This window comes from Panthera uncia, chromosome X, assembly GCF_023721935.1.
Source record: "Panthera uncia isolate 11264 chromosome X, Puncia_PCG_1.0, whole genome shotgun sequence".
Taxonomy (NCBI): domain Eukaryota; kingdom Metazoa; phylum Chordata; class Mammalia; order Carnivora; family Felidae; genus Panthera; species Panthera uncia.
The window spans coordinates 110,176,274-110,192,838 of NC_064817.1; the positions used below are offsets into that span (position 1 = coordinate 110,176,274).

At 46.7% G+C, this 16,565-nt stretch overlaps 1 protein-coding gene across 1 annotated transcript in view; it reads left to right on the forward strand.

Annotated features, from left to right (window-relative positions):
• Positions 1–1,500: 1,500 nt before the first annotated feature.
• The window catches only part of F9 (coagulation factor IX), a 31,717-nt gene continuing 16,652 nt past the window's right edge, over positions 1,501–16,565 (forward strand). Inside the window, exons 1-4 of the mRNA XM_049644374.1 lie at positions 1,501–1,769; positions 7,830–7,993; positions 8,195–8,219; positions 12,730–12,843. Coding sequence (XP_049500331.1) covers positions 1,682–1,769; positions 7,830–7,993; positions 8,195–8,219; positions 12,730–12,843 — 391 coding nt within the window. The 5' untranslated portion in view covers positions 1,501–1,681. The remainder of the gene's footprint in view (positions 1,770–7,829; positions 7,994–8,194; positions 8,220–12,729; positions 12,844–16,565) is intronic.

The window sequence follows — 16,565 nt, forward strand, 5'->3', positions numbered from 1 at the left end:
ATGTTCCTCAGTAGGTGAATAAACAATTTGTGGTACATCCACATCATGGAATACTTCTCAACGACAAAAAGGAACCGACTATTGAAACATGTAGCAACCTAGATGGATCTCAAAGGCGCTGTGCTCAATGAAAAACGCCAGTCTCAAAAGCTCACATACTCTGTGACTATTTATACAACATTCTCATTACAGAGACTGAAAACTGATTAGTAGTGCCAGGGGTTAGGAATAATTGGGAGGAAGGAGGTGGGTGTGATTACAAAATAGTAGCACAAGAGAGATCTTTGTGGTGATAGAACTGTTCTGTACCCGGACCGCAGTGGTGGTTACATAAATCTACGCGTGATAAAATTACGTAGAATTACACACACACGTTATGCCAACATCCATTACCTGACTTTGATGTTATACTACATTTATGTGAGATATAAACATTGGGAGTAACTGGGTGAAAGGTATACGAGACCTCGCTGAACTGTTTTTACAATTTCCTGTGACCCTAAGGGTACCTGGGTGGCTCAGTCAGTTGAGCGTCTGACTTCGGCTCAGGTCGTGATCTCACAGCTGGTGGGTTCGAGCCCCGCGTCAGGCTCTGTGCTGATAGCTCGGAGCCCGGAGCCTGCTTCGGATTCTGTGTCTCCCTCTCTCTCTGCCCCTGACCCACTCACATTCTGTCTCTGTCTCTCTCAAAAATAAATCAACTTCAAAAAACATTTTTTTAAATGAAGGTAAAATGGAGACATTTTCAAACGAAAGCGGAGAAAATTCATCATAAGAAGCCCTATACTATCAAAATTGTTGGAGTATTCAAAGTGATGAAAAATTATAACTTGGATCTAAACAAAGAAATGAATTTCATAATGGTAAATATGTGGCTAAATAGAAACTACTTCTTCTCATTTTTAAATTTCTTTGTAAGGCTGACTGCTTAAAGCAGAATCATATCACATAGAGTTTATAACATGTACAAATAAAATGTATCACAACAACAGCACAAAGAATGATAGGTAAACGTTGGTATACGTCGATGTTTTGTATTGTATGTGAAGTGGTAGGACATATTAACACAAACTATTATATACTACTACTCGTCCATCGTATCATAGAAATATGTAAGTATATATGCACACATACACACTCATACATACGTGTGTTCTGAGTAGGGTCCTTACGTTTCACCATTTGGGTACATGGCACAAGGAAGTTGAGTCGTCGTGAGAAGGAACATACTAAGAATCTACCAAGCGGCCCAACGTATGTTGAGCAGTGAGTTTTAAGGTAGGTAACCAAATGACTTCGTTGTCTCTCTTTACTTTTAAACCATATGCCATTAGTGCTCCCTGACGAGGATAAACATGGATCCCACCGATGAAGTTTGCTGCCACGGCCACTCCAGCCATTGTACCTGCTGCACCACCCCCCACCCCCACCCCATTCTAATGATGTGTCATTTCCTGCTTCAGTCTCCCATCAGCCACTGCGGTAGAAGTCCACAGAATTAGAGGTGAAGTTTAAAGATTGACACTGCCTATACTCTTCACTTAACCCAAGAAGCCACTGGAAATCGCCCAAAGACCCACTGGGGGAGACGGACACTGTTTCCCAGAAGTAAATACAGCTCAGCTTGTACTTTGGAACAATTGGTCAACCTTGCTACTTGCACAATCTGTCGGCAAAGGTTATGCAGTGCCTGAACATGATCATGGCAGAACCACCGGGCCTCATCACCATCTGCCTTTTAGGATATCTACTCGGTGCTGACTGTACAGGTTGGTTTCCTTTTTCAAGATACACTGTATGCTTGTCTTTTAGATATAGAAATGTCTGGTGCTATCTTTTCCACTAAACAGTGATTACAGGATTTGACAGCAACGTTTAAGATCCCAGTCATCAGCATGTAAGTTGGTAGGTGCCGGTTCTCTAGTAGCTGTGTCTTCTTAACTGCGAAAACTAGATTCACAATGTCTATGGTACTTTTTTCTTTTTTAACGGACACTGGTAGGCCTATGATTTGACCAGGTAAATTTGCTTTGAAAACAGTCATCTCCTGGGTTAAAGAAAAATAAAAGTGGGAAAACGTTTTAACCAGGACACAGCAGAATATGAAACACATTAACTCTGTCATGTGGTTTTTTTTTTTTTACTCACCACTTTGAGATCAAAACGGGACACATGAAAGCCACAATGGTTTTATTTACAGAAAGAGCTTGATTTTTAAGATATCTGGTACAGTTCAAAATGTTAGAACTATAAAATGCGGCAGGCTTGTGGCTTTAAATATCCATAAACGCATACACTTTCAATTTGAAGTGTTACTTAAAACGAAGTCTTCGTTACTAAGTTGTTATTTATCCCTAAACTTTTTCATGGATTAGGAGAAATTCTTTTGTCTCTGCTTCTAAACATCTCGGAGTTAATACAGGGGGAAACCCAATACTCACTTGAGCAAAACGAGTCCAAGGCTGACATAAGGAGTGGGAACAGAGTGAATGCGATGCATATCGCTTGGTTTTTTCACAACTTCAGTGACTTTTTAAATTTTTTTTAATGTCTATTTACTTTTGAGAGAGAGACAGACAGATAGAGATTGCGTGCAAGCAGGGGAGGGACAGAGAGAGAGGGAGCCCAGAATCGGAAGCAGGCTCTAGGCTCCGGGCTGCCAGCACAGAGCCCGACGCGGGACCCGAACTCATGGACCGTGAGATCATGACCTGAGCCGAAGTCACCCAGACTGAGCCACCCAGGCGCCCCTCAACTTCAGTGACTTTATGCACTTCCCAAAGGCAGGCACACAGGGGAGGAATTACCCCATTTAGGCAAACGGCGTGTTCTCACAGGAAGCATTTATCACCCTTACTTGTCAACCCACTATAATCAAATCTAGCAGCTGACAGTGCCGGGATCAGGGTGCCAACCCCAAGGGTCCCCGGAAAGCAGACTGGCCCCGTGCTTCCCACTCCAGACATGATGGCACACTGAAATGCAGAAATGATGGTACGAGAAGGCAAAGGTTAAATCAAACTGGCAAAGTGGGTACGGTGAAGAAATTTAGTTGGAAAATTCACCAAGTGGGACATAAGGCTAAGTCTTTACACGTAGCTCATCAGTGTGAGATCTAGGACCACAGAAGATCCAAGCCCTTCCTTCAAGATAAGTGGTGAGATAACGGAGGTTTCTGGAAGGCTACTGCTCCCTTGAAGACCTCAGATGTTGGGGGAGAAAAAAGGATAGGTATGGAGCGGGGACGGGGAGTAGGATTTCAGAGCTGGGGAAATAATGGCTAGAAGAGATAAACCTGAAGAGAGGCTAAATATATGACCGTCAAACAATTGTGTAGAAAGGCAGTGTGATTCTGGAGTCACTGCAGTCAGAGATAACAGGCCCTGGAGGAGAGAGCCGAGGGAATTTCCCAAAGGATGGACAGTTCTAATGCAGCGCTCTCTTCTGCTGTTAAGCGGTCACTGGCTTCTAAGAGCTGTTTCTATGAATGGCTTACGGAGATGTTACATTTTCATGGCTGCTGCCATTAGGCATTATTTGCATCAGTTTAGAATTTTGAAATCAAACCCGTTCTGCAGAACTAATTCGATTTTGTAACGTATACGGACTGAAGGGGTCTTCAATTCAGAACGAATGCATGAAATGAAAGAAAGAAAGAAAGACAGCCTCGGTCCGTATGCTTTGCAGAACTTCACAAGACTGAGTGACCACGGTGCCAGGTGCTGGGGTGAGGTATTAGGGGCGCAGGGATCATCTGGACTCTCTCTTTGACCTGAAGTATCGTGAGGTCAGGTGAGAGATTTCAATGTAACGTGACAACATGTGTACCAGGAGCACAAAGGGATACATTAACTGGGGAAACACTCGGCACAGAGACAGTATTTGGGGCTGGGTCTTAAAAGAGGAGTAGGTTCACTGTCCTTTAATGTCTGATCTAGGGCATCCTACGCGAAGAGACTCACTCCCGTGCAAAGATCCCGATCCACAAAGAATGTGAGGTCTTTCAGGAACTCAGGGTGTTTTGAATATTAAATATGACAAGCGAGGTAGGATAGCTAGACAGGGTCAGGTCACCAAATAACAAAGGCCTGAAACTAAGGAGTTTGGACAACAGAGCCCAACTGTTGGGTCAACGGATGTGGAAACGTGAATGGCGCTGATGATGGCTAATCTAGAATGCTCGGTCTGGCAACATTTTTATCATTTTTTTCTTATTGCATTTTTTATTTTCATTCCCGTGTAGTTAACATAGAGCGTTACATTAGTTTCAGGTGTACAATATAGTGATTCAGCAATTCTATACATTGCTTGGTGCTCACCGCGACAAGGGCACTCTTTAGGCGCCATCACCTATCATGAGTCTGGCAACATTCTAGTGAACTGTTGGAGGAAGGGGTGGCGAGACATGGGGTGACCGTCTTGAGGCCACTGCAATCATCCTGGGAAGGCATGAGGGGCCAGAGCCTGGACATTAGTTGTGCAGAGAAGAAGGAAAGGGAATCAAGTGACATCCAGGACGTAGAAAGGACAGGGCTTTTACCCCTCTGGCTATGGAAGGGGAACAGTTTCAGACAAGTGTGGAGTACACATCTGGGGCGTCTGATGTGATTCCAGGACACGGAGCGGTACCTCCGAGCGTGGACCGGGCAGTCTGACTGCCAAAGTCTAAACCCTGGTTCTGACACTTCAGTGTGTTACCCGGGGCCAATTACTTAAACCTCTGTGAACCTCCATTTTCCTCCTTTACAAAAATGAGATGTCGGGATCAATCTCATGGGGCTGCTGTGACGATGGAATGAAATGATGGCTGCAAAGCACAGAGCATCACGTCCAGCACTGCAGAAGCATTAGATAATCATCAGCTCCGACTCGTCGCATGACAATGTACAGTTAGGGAGCTGGGAAGATGATCTGGAATTCAGAAGATATATCTGACTAGAGATGGCTATTTGGAGCCCACCATTGTCGGGGCGCCTGGGTGGCTCACGCGGTTAAGCGTCCGACTTCGGCTCAGGTCACGATCTCACGGTCCGTGAGTTCGAGCCCCGCGTCGGGCTCTGTGCTGACGGCTCAGGGCCTGGAGCCTGCTTCGGATTCTGTGTCTCCCCTTCTCTCTGCCCCTCTCAGGCTCATGCTCTGTTTCTCAATAATAAATAAACATCAAAAAAAATTAAAATGCAAAAAAACCCCCAAAAAACGGAGCCCACCGTTGTAGAAACCGCACTTACAACCGTGTGTGAGGATCCAGGGAGGGAGCACGGATAATGTGGTATTGAGCACAGTGCCTGACTGCGGTGAGTGCTCAGAAAACGGTGTTGAGGGGCGCCTGGGGGGCTCAGTCGGTTAAGTAGCCGGCTCTCGGTTTCAGCTCAGGTCATGATCTCATAGTTCGTAGGTTCGAGCCCCACGTCGGGCTCCACGCTAAAAGCACGGGACCTACTTGGGAGTCTCTCTCTCTCTCGCTCTCAAAATAAATAAACTTTAAAAAAAGAAAAAGAAAATAGTGTTGAAAGAGTCAGGGCTGGACTAGGGTGAGGCAATCAAGGCACACAGAGCATAAATGTACTTGCACGCACCGAGAGAGAGTGTCTCCTTAAGTTCTATGCCCCAGATGCCTCGGGTACCTGGTAGAGTCGAATGGCATGAAAAGCGCAGGGCAGGAACCTGGGAGAACTCGGACATTAAGGGGCAGGCAGGCAAAGGGGAGTGAATTGATTCGAGTGGTGGATGAGTAACAGGAGTTACAGCAAAGAGAAGAACCAGAATGGGGTGGCCTCGTGGAAAGAGAACCACGAAGTAAGAGAGACGAAGCATTAGAAATGTTACGGGGCGGTCAAGAAATGCATGGACTCAAAGTTACCCTTCAGGAGGTCACTGCCGATCCCGACAGGAGTCATTTCAGGATACGCATGGGAGCAAAGAAGGGAAAGAGCCCCAGAAAAGGGCACCAAGGAGCTACAAAGGGAATTGAGAAACAGGAAGGCAGGCCAGCACGAGAGGAGCGGGGAGAAAGAGGGCAGAGCCCGCGTCCGCCACGTGCTGCGCACGCGTATCCGCTCACCCATCCCGGTCCCACAACACCATGAGCTCAATGTTCCTATCGTACGACTGCCATACCCATTTTGCACTTGGCCGAGGTAAAGCTTCGGCGCTCACGTCACTCGCCTGGCGTCCCCCCGGCCGACGGGTGGTCGACACGGGACTCACATCCGGGTGGGTCGGACCTGGCTGCAAACCCCAGTTTCTCCGTCCGGCCCAGGCTGAAATTGGACGCAGACCCAGAGGCCATGGTAGGGGAGCCCGGGACCAAGCAAACGGATCGCCAGGCAGAGAGGAGGGCCCGCTGGGCAAGGCTGGGTGGCGGCAGCGCGTGGCTTTCTCCCACGGCGCCCGGGCTGCCTCGGAAGGCAAGACGGGCAGGTGGCCGCACTGATCTGGCGGCGGGGAACCGCAGGATCCCGCGGCACGGAAGAGGGAGCGAAGGGAACCGAGAAAGTTGGCAAGGGTTGGAGAGGAAGAGTCTGCTGCATCCAGGAAAAGAAGCGACGCCCAGAGGACTCGCAGAGCCGCAGAAAAAGCGAGGTTGCCGAGGGACTAGAAGTGTCCGTAAAGTGACCAGCTGCAGGGAAACTAAGGGAATATGGTTTAGTTGATTTTTCTTTCTTTTTCTTTCTTTCTCTTTCTTTCTTTCGTTCGTTCTTTTTTTCTTTGAATTCATGAGCAAGCAGTCCCAAAATGCCTGGAAAGTTCATCTTGTAAGCACTTGGTCCTGTTGACATGGGATGGGTCCCTCGAAGAAAGGAACAACTCCGGCAACTTCTCGAGTTCCTGTTATTAATAACAGACATGGAGGGGCACCTGGGTGGCTCAGTCGGTTAAGCATCCGATTCCGGCTCCGGTCGTGATGGCACGGTTTGGGAGTCGGAGCCCGGCATCGGGCTCCGTGCTCACAGCACAGAGCCTGCTTGGGATGCTGTCTCTCCTTCCCTCCCTGCCCCTCCCCTGCTCGCACCTTATCTCACTCTCAAAATAAATAAATAAACTTTAAAAAAAATGATAGAGATGGATATGTTTTCTATATCTATCTAGAGAGACAGAGACAAAGAGACAGAGAGACAGAGAGAGAGAGAGAGAGTGAGTGAGTGAGTGAGTGAGTGTGGGGAGGGAGGGACGGAAGGAGACAAATAGGTTAGAGACCTCAGTCCTCCAGAGTTCAGGACTGCCCCACAGGCAGGCACATCCTGAATCCCAGAGACGGACTTGTCACTGTAATTCCCGTAACATGTGCCAACCGATGGTGTTGTGAGTCTGGAAATAAACAAATTAGTGCAATGGTTTTTCTTTAACATCTAGTGAGAGACACGGGGGTTGCACGTGCAGCGGGCCCACAATCAGGCTTCTGTTTTTCCCAGAGAAATTTGCTGCAGAGTCATTTGGGCAACCGCATCCTGAAACCACAGCCCGGCCAGGGTGATGGATCACTTTGCGCGGATCTGCAATTAGCTATTTTCAAATGATGACAAAGTGTGAAGTTAACTGCTTATTTGAGAACTTTCTTTTTTCATCCAAAGTAAATCCAAATACAATTGAAAACCTGACCGTTCGTTACTGGAGCTCTCTTGACTAAAAGCCAAATTGAATTTTAATTCCTAAAGCTCCGTGTGTATACGGTGCTGTGAGGACATCATAGATTTTTGGCTCTAGGCCCCAAAGATAAATTGGCTTTGGGATTCCTTGGATTAAAAACAAAGCCCTTCTTCAGAGGTGTATTTAATTTTCACGATGTTTTCTTTTTCCTAAAGCTAAAGAACAGTTCTTTTAAATTGCAGTTTTTCTTGATCATGAAGATGCCACGAAAGTTCTGAGCCGGCCCAAGAGGTATAATTCAGGCAAACTGGAAGAGTTTGTTCAAGGGAACCTTGAGAGAGAATGTATGGAAGAAAAGTGTAGCTTTGAAGAAGCACGAGAAGTTTTTGAAAACACTGAAAAAACCGTGAGTATTTTCCACGTAACATACTTCAGATGCTAAGAGCAGAAATCCTAAAAAGAAAAAGAAGAAGAAAAAAAAGAACCGTCTCTCTGAAATTTTTAAATAGCTACACACATAGATGTACGACAAATGTTACAGAAGGGAAGCAATCAAATCCAAAACATTTTAAGTACTGCCATTAACTTGTCCTCTTTTTCTTTATAGACTGAATTTTGGAAGCAGTATGTCGGTAAGCAATTAATTTTTTCCTCTGGCTGGGACACGAAACATTTGAGAACTACGTTTCTTTTCTCTGTGTAAACAGACAGTATATTAGACTCCGTCCAAAGGGTCCGACTCTTTTACTCAAGACCCAACGGTGATTCGTGACAGGTTTATGCCAGCATGGGAGGGATCAGCTGGCAGATAGATAAGCTCACTCCTCCCCAGGGCTTTCAAAACATGGCGGCCGGAAGGAGGAAACTCAGGTTCCTGTGTCTGGGGACTGAATCAGAGTTCGCAGTCTTCAGCAGAGAATGTGAGAATGCTGACGGACTGAGATGTGTATTGTCTAGTACAAGTCCTCCTCCTTGTGATGGCCCCCAAGGCTCCCCGTGATGGTCCCGGCCCTCCCTTTCCACTGGCCCTGGGACCCTCTCCTCCTGCTCACCTCCTCACACACAGTGGGAAGTAGGGGGGAGAGGGGGGTGTTCCCCAGCCATCCTGGCCTCCCTGCGGCTCCCTGCACACCCCGGAAATGCTGCGGGAATGCTTTGGCTTTGGCCTTTGATCCGGCTGTTCCTTTACGGTGCCAGGTTCTCTTCCGCCAGGTTCCCCTAGGCGCGCTCCCTCCCCTCTTTTGGCTCTTCACGCGAGCGTCGCCATCTCCATGAAGCCCACCCTGATCATCTATTAGTATTTCAGCTGCCTCCCCATAACCCCATCACCTAGCAACCGCATCCGGCTCTATTATTTTTCGTAGTGCTTTTCACCATCTGAGGTAACATATAATGTTCTTATTTGTGCCACTTATTATCTATTTTCCCCACCTCGTGAGAATGTAAGCTTCCCGTTGGCGGGGGCGTCCAAGTGTTTTGTTTACTCCCGGTACAGAAGCGCTGAGTAAATATTTGTTGAATGGGTCGACCAAAAAGAGGAAAAGCCAAACTTTCGTGACAACTAAGCTTCGCAAACTCACGTAGAATCCGGCAGCAGGATTCTGAGGCAGCGTGAGCCCCACAGGTTGGCGTACCTGTCTGCACGGATAAAACCTAGAGAGCAAATTCGCAGAGTTTCCAACACTTTGAGATCTAGTTCTATTTTCCAGTTGCTATTCTGGGGACACTGTTAGACTTATTCATAGGCTGGTAACTCATAATGTCTCCGCTTTTGTTTTTATTTTTTTAAGATGATTTTCTAAGTAGTCTCTACACCCGACATGGGGCTTGAACCCACAACCCCGAGATCAAGGGACACGTGATCTAACTGGCTGAGCCAGCCAGGTGCCCCGTCCACTTTTGTTTTTAAATCGTGAGGAAGGACGGACGAGGTGCACTCTATTACATTCGCTTTGCCTTTCCTTGTTAGTAATGAATGCGACCGTGGCAATTCTCTCCTCAGGTAATTCCCCTGCAGTTAGCGCAAAGAAGTCTTTTTATTCTCCGTTTCTATTATATTTACAACTTTAAATCTTGTGATACATTTTTATTTTTTTCAAGATTCTATTCTTAAGTAATCTCTACAACCCAACGTGAGGCTCGAACCCACAACCCGGAGATTAAGAGTCGCATGCTCCACTGACTTGAGCCAGCCAAGTGCCCCTTGGGACATGTAGTTTTTTAAGTTTATTTATTTATTTTGAGAGAGACAGAGCGAGCGCTGAAGGGGCAGAGAGAGAGGGGGAGAAAGAGAGAATCCCGAGCAGGCTCTGCGCTGTCAGCACAGAGCCTGACGTGGGGCTTGGACGCACACGCCATGAGATCTGAGTCGAAACCAAGAGTCAGACACTTCACCGACTGAGCCACCAGGTGCCCTGTGAGAAATTTTTAAAGCAAATCAATTTCTACTTCCCTCCCCCCCCCCCAAACCCCTGGCTGTACTTAAACCCCCACGACCGCTTCTTCGCTCACCCCACCCCCCAGCAGGGTTGGCCCAAACCTCGCAAGCACCGCACCGCATTTTGAAGCCGGGCCCCTGCCTTCTAGGCCACAGGCCGCACTGTTTACTGTATCTGGGGCCAAGATTATCTCGGAAACATCAGAGGCGCGACTCTGTCCCTACCGCTCTGTCCGCCAAAAACAAGAACAAAAAAGCAAAAAGAAAACCAAAACGCCATGCCTAAGTCTTTCGCTTGCAGCAAGAAACAGCCGATGCTATTTCTCACCGGGCGGGCTTTTACAGGCTGCGGGGCGCAGGGCCCTCACTCGCCTGCTTTATTCTCTGCTATCAACTCACCCCGGACAGGGCCCGGTTGGAGCAGAAAGATGTCCGAGCACATTAGCTAGCGTGGGTCAAGCACTGTGGGTGCCTCACACCGACCCTGTGAGCAAAGCAGTATTCGCCTCATTTTACGGAGGACGCTGAGGCTTAGGGAGGCTAAGAGACTTGCCTAAAGGTCACCCAGCTGGGGCGGGGGTGGGCACAGAGCCCGGAAAAGAACCCAAATTCCCTAACGTGCAAGCCCTTCTCTTTCGCAATCACCCCTCCCGGCCTTGAACTCTGAATGCAGTTATTCATTAAACCACCACCTAGTAGCCTTAAACGGGAATCTGTCGCTTGGCAAGATCTTGTCCCTTGTTGTCTTTGACCCCTGCCGTCCGTGGCTTTGCCCGAGCCCAGGGTACACGCAGGCCAGCACCTGAAGGAGGACTAAATGCAGGATAAAATGACACTCGGTTTAAAGATATGTCTCAGCAAATGAGTTGCTGCGTCGCTGGCTGCAAGCCCAGACCCTTTCAGTGAAACATCCTAAATAATTCAGACCCGTTGGTCTGCAATATAAAGCGCAAACGTAGCTCGTTTTTTAGACCGGTTCGAACATCAATAATAATAACCCAGAGATAACGTATTTTGTTTTCAGAGCATTGGAACAAATTGAACTAGCTGTGCAAAAGCACATTGGATCAAGGGGCAGAGGGGACAAGGTCTAATCTTTACGGCAAGCAGCCTTCCCAGAGAAGGGACTATTTCTGAGAAAGGGAGAGGAACCCCCGGTCGACGGGACCCGGATACACAGTGACTGGGAGCACGACAGATGCGCCGCCGTCCTCCCTAGGGCAGGCACACGGACAGGCTAGGTGGCAGGGAGTTTGGCTCTTGAGTATGACTGACAACGAGAAATGCCTCTTTTGCTGCCCTCTTCTTCTTTCTTTCATTCTGATGTCAGCTTTTACCTCTTCCTCTTGCAGATCTAGCTCCTATTGTTTTCTTCCGGGCTGTTTCTCTTAGCTCAAAGTGTGTACCCGTCTCCCCTCTGGTTCTATTCATCCCTTTCTCCCGAAGCTTCCTTAGAAGTGTGGATGGAGCCGGAGCGTTCAGAAAACAGACTGAAAGGCTCCCTTCTCATCCTGACCCTTCCCCTCTTGCCGATTCTTTCCTCCTGTTTTCTTTCCACCGGTGTCTTCAAGGGCTCTCGAGGACACTGGGAAGGTACAAACTTCAGGAAGGGCGGACAGGACACACAGCCCATCGCTACATAAATAAAGCAGATCTTCAGCTCTTTTCAGACCTTTTCGTTTTTAATTCTTTGTATTAAAAGTTGTTTCTCACCTGAAACCGATAGGATGCTCTATGTCGACTGACTGAAATTAAAATAGAAACTTAAAAATTTGGTTTTAGGGGCACCTGGGTGGCTCAGTCGGTCGAGCATCCAACTTCGGCTCAGGTCATGATCTCGCGGCTCGTGGGTTCGAGCCCCACGTCGGGCTCTGAGCTGACAGCTCGGAGCCTGGAGACTGCTTCGGGTTCTGTGTCTCCCTCTCTCTCTGTCCCTCCCCTAACTTGTGCTCTGTCTCTATCAAAAATAAATAAACGTAATAAAAAATATTTTTTTAATTTGTTTTTAAATGTAAAGAATTACCACTTTAAAAAACTTAAAAAGAGATAAATAAATAAAAGCTGCTTCTCACTTGACCTAGACCGTTTGGGACCACTTCACAGACAGCAGAATATCTTTAAGCAGCGAGAGATGCTCCCGGCATCTCTTCCAAGGTTTTGAACCACTACTGCCTGCTACAATTTTTTACAAAAAGTGAAATGATAACACAAGGAAGTAGGTGCATTTGCTCCAAGCTTAGGCTGCCGGTTCCTTGAGTGCAAATACCATATGCTACCATGCTCGGCGTGTTCGGCAAGACCTTTGATAGTGGGCCCTGAATGACACAGAGATAATAATGGTTGAAGTGATGTCACTTGATTTAGAATTCACTTGCCATCGTTCTACAAGAAAGGAATGAAAACCCTTCTCTCTCTATGCTCGCACAGTCCGTTTCTAACCTCAGACCTTCTTCCCCCTCTTCCTCGTCCCTTGGGTTGCATCAACTATGAGCATGGCTGCCCCAGAGCAATTTCCTAGGACGGTATTAGCCGGGGAACCTTTGTTTGGGTTGTTTTTAGAAACTCAGGAAGACAGGGTCATCCCACAAGGAGCAGCATCAGCAGTCCTGACCCTAAAATCAGGCTCCCCTCCCCACGAGTCTGTGCAAGGAGGCATTCTAAGTGGTTTATGTGCTAACGCAACTTTATCTTAACCTATCTCAAAGATGGAGATCAATGTGAGTCCAATCCCTGTTTGAATGGCGGCATATGCAAGGATGACATTAATTCCTATGAATGCTGGTGTCAGACTGGATTTGAAGGGAAGAACTGTGAGTTAGGTAAGTAACTTTTTTCTTAACGTTTATTTATTTTTGAGAGAGACACACAGAACGCGAGCAGGGAGGGGCAGAGAGAGAGGGACACACAGAATCCGAAGCAGGATCCGGGCTCTGAGCTGGCAGCACAGAGCCCGGCGCGGGGCTCGAACCCACGCACGAGCTATGAGATCACGACCAGAACCGAAGTCACACGCTTAACTGACTGAGCCACCCAGGCGCCCTGGTAAGTAACTCTTTTTTGATTACTCATGGTTCCATGTTTGCCTGTGGAACCAGATGAAACTGGAAAATGTAATATTTATGTAGAAGTTTCTCTGAAAAACGTGCTCTTTTTGCAGTAAAGAACTAGACACCGTGCTGTACTGCAAGCACATCTCTAGAATTCACTCAGCTTGCAGAACTCCAACTTCATACCCACTGAACAGCAGCTCCCCATTTTCCCCTTCCCTCAGCGCCTGGCAGGCACAATTGTAGTCTCTGTTTGTGTTTGACTATTTTTAGACACCTCAGATAAGTAGAATCAGGCAGTATTTGTCCTTCTGTGACTGGCCTCTTTCATTTAGCATAATGTCCTCCGGGTTCATCCATGCTGTCGCATAGGACAGGGTTTCCTTTTTTAAAAAGGCCGAATAATATTCCAGGGTATGAGTCATATACTTCCAAACCTTATAAACATTCAGTTTGTCTGTAGTCACAGTTTCTCGGACGAGCTCAAGAAACTACGGCAAGAGCAATAATATTTGGTAGCTAATCTTATGTGGTCATGATGCTCCCCCCTTGCTATTATCCCGCAATGCAACCATATGCGGTCAGTCCCATTATTATCCCCATTCTATGCAGATGAGGAAGCTACGGCTCAAACGGCTCAAAATCATAGAGGCAATAAATGGTTGTTGAGCCAGAACTTGAACTTCAGTTTGACCAAAACCCATGCTTCTAACTACTGTCCACAAAACGCAAAGAAAACCGAACCCATAAAATTGTTTGCGCTCATGACTAAACTGTTATCAACATAGGCCGCGGCAGTCGATTAAGTACAGAATTGAGATACGGGGAAGCCAATTCTCCCTAAAACAGGAGCTTTTTGGCACATACGAACCGCTTCGCATGTTACATTTGTTGACAAAAATCAGAGCTCGCTCCCGAATCTGACCACATGGATCACACTGAAAGAGTTACATAGCAAACCTATGAGCACTGCGCATCTTTCCTCCTTGTAGTCTAGAATTTTTTTCTTTTTTCTTTTTTTTTTTTTTTTGCTGAGGTTTTGGCAATTGGAGCATTAAATCCCAAAGTCCTCTCCTACTTGCTTATTATCTCTGGATGCAAGATTACTGGTATTATGGTTGTGAAAGACAGACCACGCTAATGACAGATCCTCTTTCTACTCTGAAACTCTGGAAGAATGGAGATGCAATCCTAGGGAAAGAATTTAACAGCACAGCCTACGTGACTAGGGGCAAAGAGCAGAAAATTAGCAGGAGTCTATTAAGACTTTCTAGCCATCCACCTGCCAGACAGATGAAAAAGGTATAAAACAAAATGAAAGTCACCAGCTGCAATTGTCCTGCAGAGAAAGGAAAGAAAAAAAAAGTCGCCTGTAATGTCGTTTAGGAATCTTTTCAGCACTACAGAGAACTCGAGTGATCATCTTCCTTTGAGAGCTAGAAGATAAAAAAGAAAAGAAGATAAGAAAAGGAAAAGGTGGCCGGGCAAAAACATGTGAGAAGAAAAGAGTGGATGCAGGCGGACAGCCCTGGCTTGGACCCCCACCCCTCAGATTTCCCAGCGTGGGGGCAAAGCCTCCCGATCCCTGTGGGTGTGGTTCACGATCTCAGCAGCGCTTTCATTGGGAAGGTTCTAATTTCAAATTCAGACTTACCTAGGTAAATCTGATCCTGCTATTATGGAAACGTACGGAAATCTTTGCAGTAGTTACTCATTATCAGCTTAAATAATATAACCATTGGAGCTGAGGGAATGAATGACTCAATTAGTCTCTGTTAAAAATGAAGGGCACACTGTAGTAAAGTATAATTGAAAATAGTGGTTAGTGAGGTGCCTGGCTGGCCCCGTCAGTAGAGCATGCAACTTTTGGTCTTGAGTTCCAACCCCACGTTGGGCCAAGAACTTACTTTAGAAAGTAAAATAAAATAAAATAAAATAAAATAAGGAGCAATTTGAAAAAAATAGCATCTAGCGTTAAGTGTCCCTAAATGTCTTTAGTTTAAAATAAAGACACTTTAGGGGCGCCTGGGTGGCTTAGTCGGTTGAGCATCCAACTCTTGGTTTCGGCTCCGGTCACGATCTCACAGTTCATGAGTCCGAGCCCCATATCGGACTCTGCGCTGACGGTGCAAAGCCTGCTTGGGATTCTCTCTCTCCCCCTTTCCCAAGCTCACTCGCTCACTCTCTCTCTCACTCAAAATAAATAATAAACTTAAAAATAAAATAAAACAAAACAAAGACGGTTTAGTGGAGGAGAATCACCCCGAGGAATGTAAACGTAAGCACAAAACTTCCGTAACACGTTCCATCGCCTGCGTGAAGCTAACGGGCCACACAGCAGAAGTGCTAAGTCTACAGCTGCCACCGTCTCAGGCCTCAGGTCCCCCACATTCTGCTTTGGTCACAGCTCTGCAGCTGCACCACCTCTGGCCCCTAGGGAGCCTCGATCTCCCCCAGCCTGCCTGATCAAGGTCTAGAAAAATCCTCTCGGCGCAGTCGGTTCAGAAACAAAGTGGGGATCCTCTCAAAAATCTCTTTATCTCGGACACCGGAGGAAAGCAAAAGCATTTACAAACTCCCATTTAAGCTGTCACTTCAAACTGATCCACAGACTGACCTCAAAGGCTGCTAAGTGGCACAGTTTATAAGAGAACCGAGGCCCCGAGTTTCTTGCCTCACCCTTGTCTCCAGAGGGGGGAAAAGGGAGATTTCCATTGTCAAGATCATGTTACTTGCTTTGTCCCTTGTTCATCAGGCTCCTCTCCAGAGAAAGGAGTACAAACATTTAGGGCATGCTTTCTAGTTAAAAGAATAACAATTAATTGGCCGTTGTGTCCCTTTGGTTAGAATAATGACCACCGTATGTCCCCATTTACACATTACATCTGAGGCCTTTCCAGACAGATCAAGGTAAGAACTTGGGTCACTCCTGTCCCCTCTGAAGAATGTAAGAGGCATCCACCTACAGTAAGCAAGGATGGAGAGGAAAACAAAATCACAAGCAACATAAACACTTTTTTCACTCTGGGAACACATCATAGACACCATACTCTCATTTACTGAGTATTTCTGCGGGATGGAGAAAACACCTTGAGTTTAGCTGAATAAGAGCATATGCTATGGTAACCTTGTGAAATAGAACATCTTTTGTCCAAGCTTTGGTTTCACAGGAGTGAATATATGAGGGGGGATGGCGGCAGAGTAAAAGAAAGCCGAACAGGATAACTTTGGCAGTAGGCGTGAGAAAAATTAGAAAGAGGCCTTCGTGCTACCATGAAGTAAAAAGAACAGATGAGTTGAGAGGCTCAACAGATAGTCTAGAGGCACAGAGACCAGCCTCGGGACCAGGGAGAACCCATACCCAACACAGTGCCCGACATCTAAATGCTCAATAAAGCACTGATGAATGAGCCCCATAGTAACGGTTCCTTAGATCCTGGGCTAGGGACGTCTCCACTGGAACTCCTTGAGCTATTATTCTATTTCCAGAATCT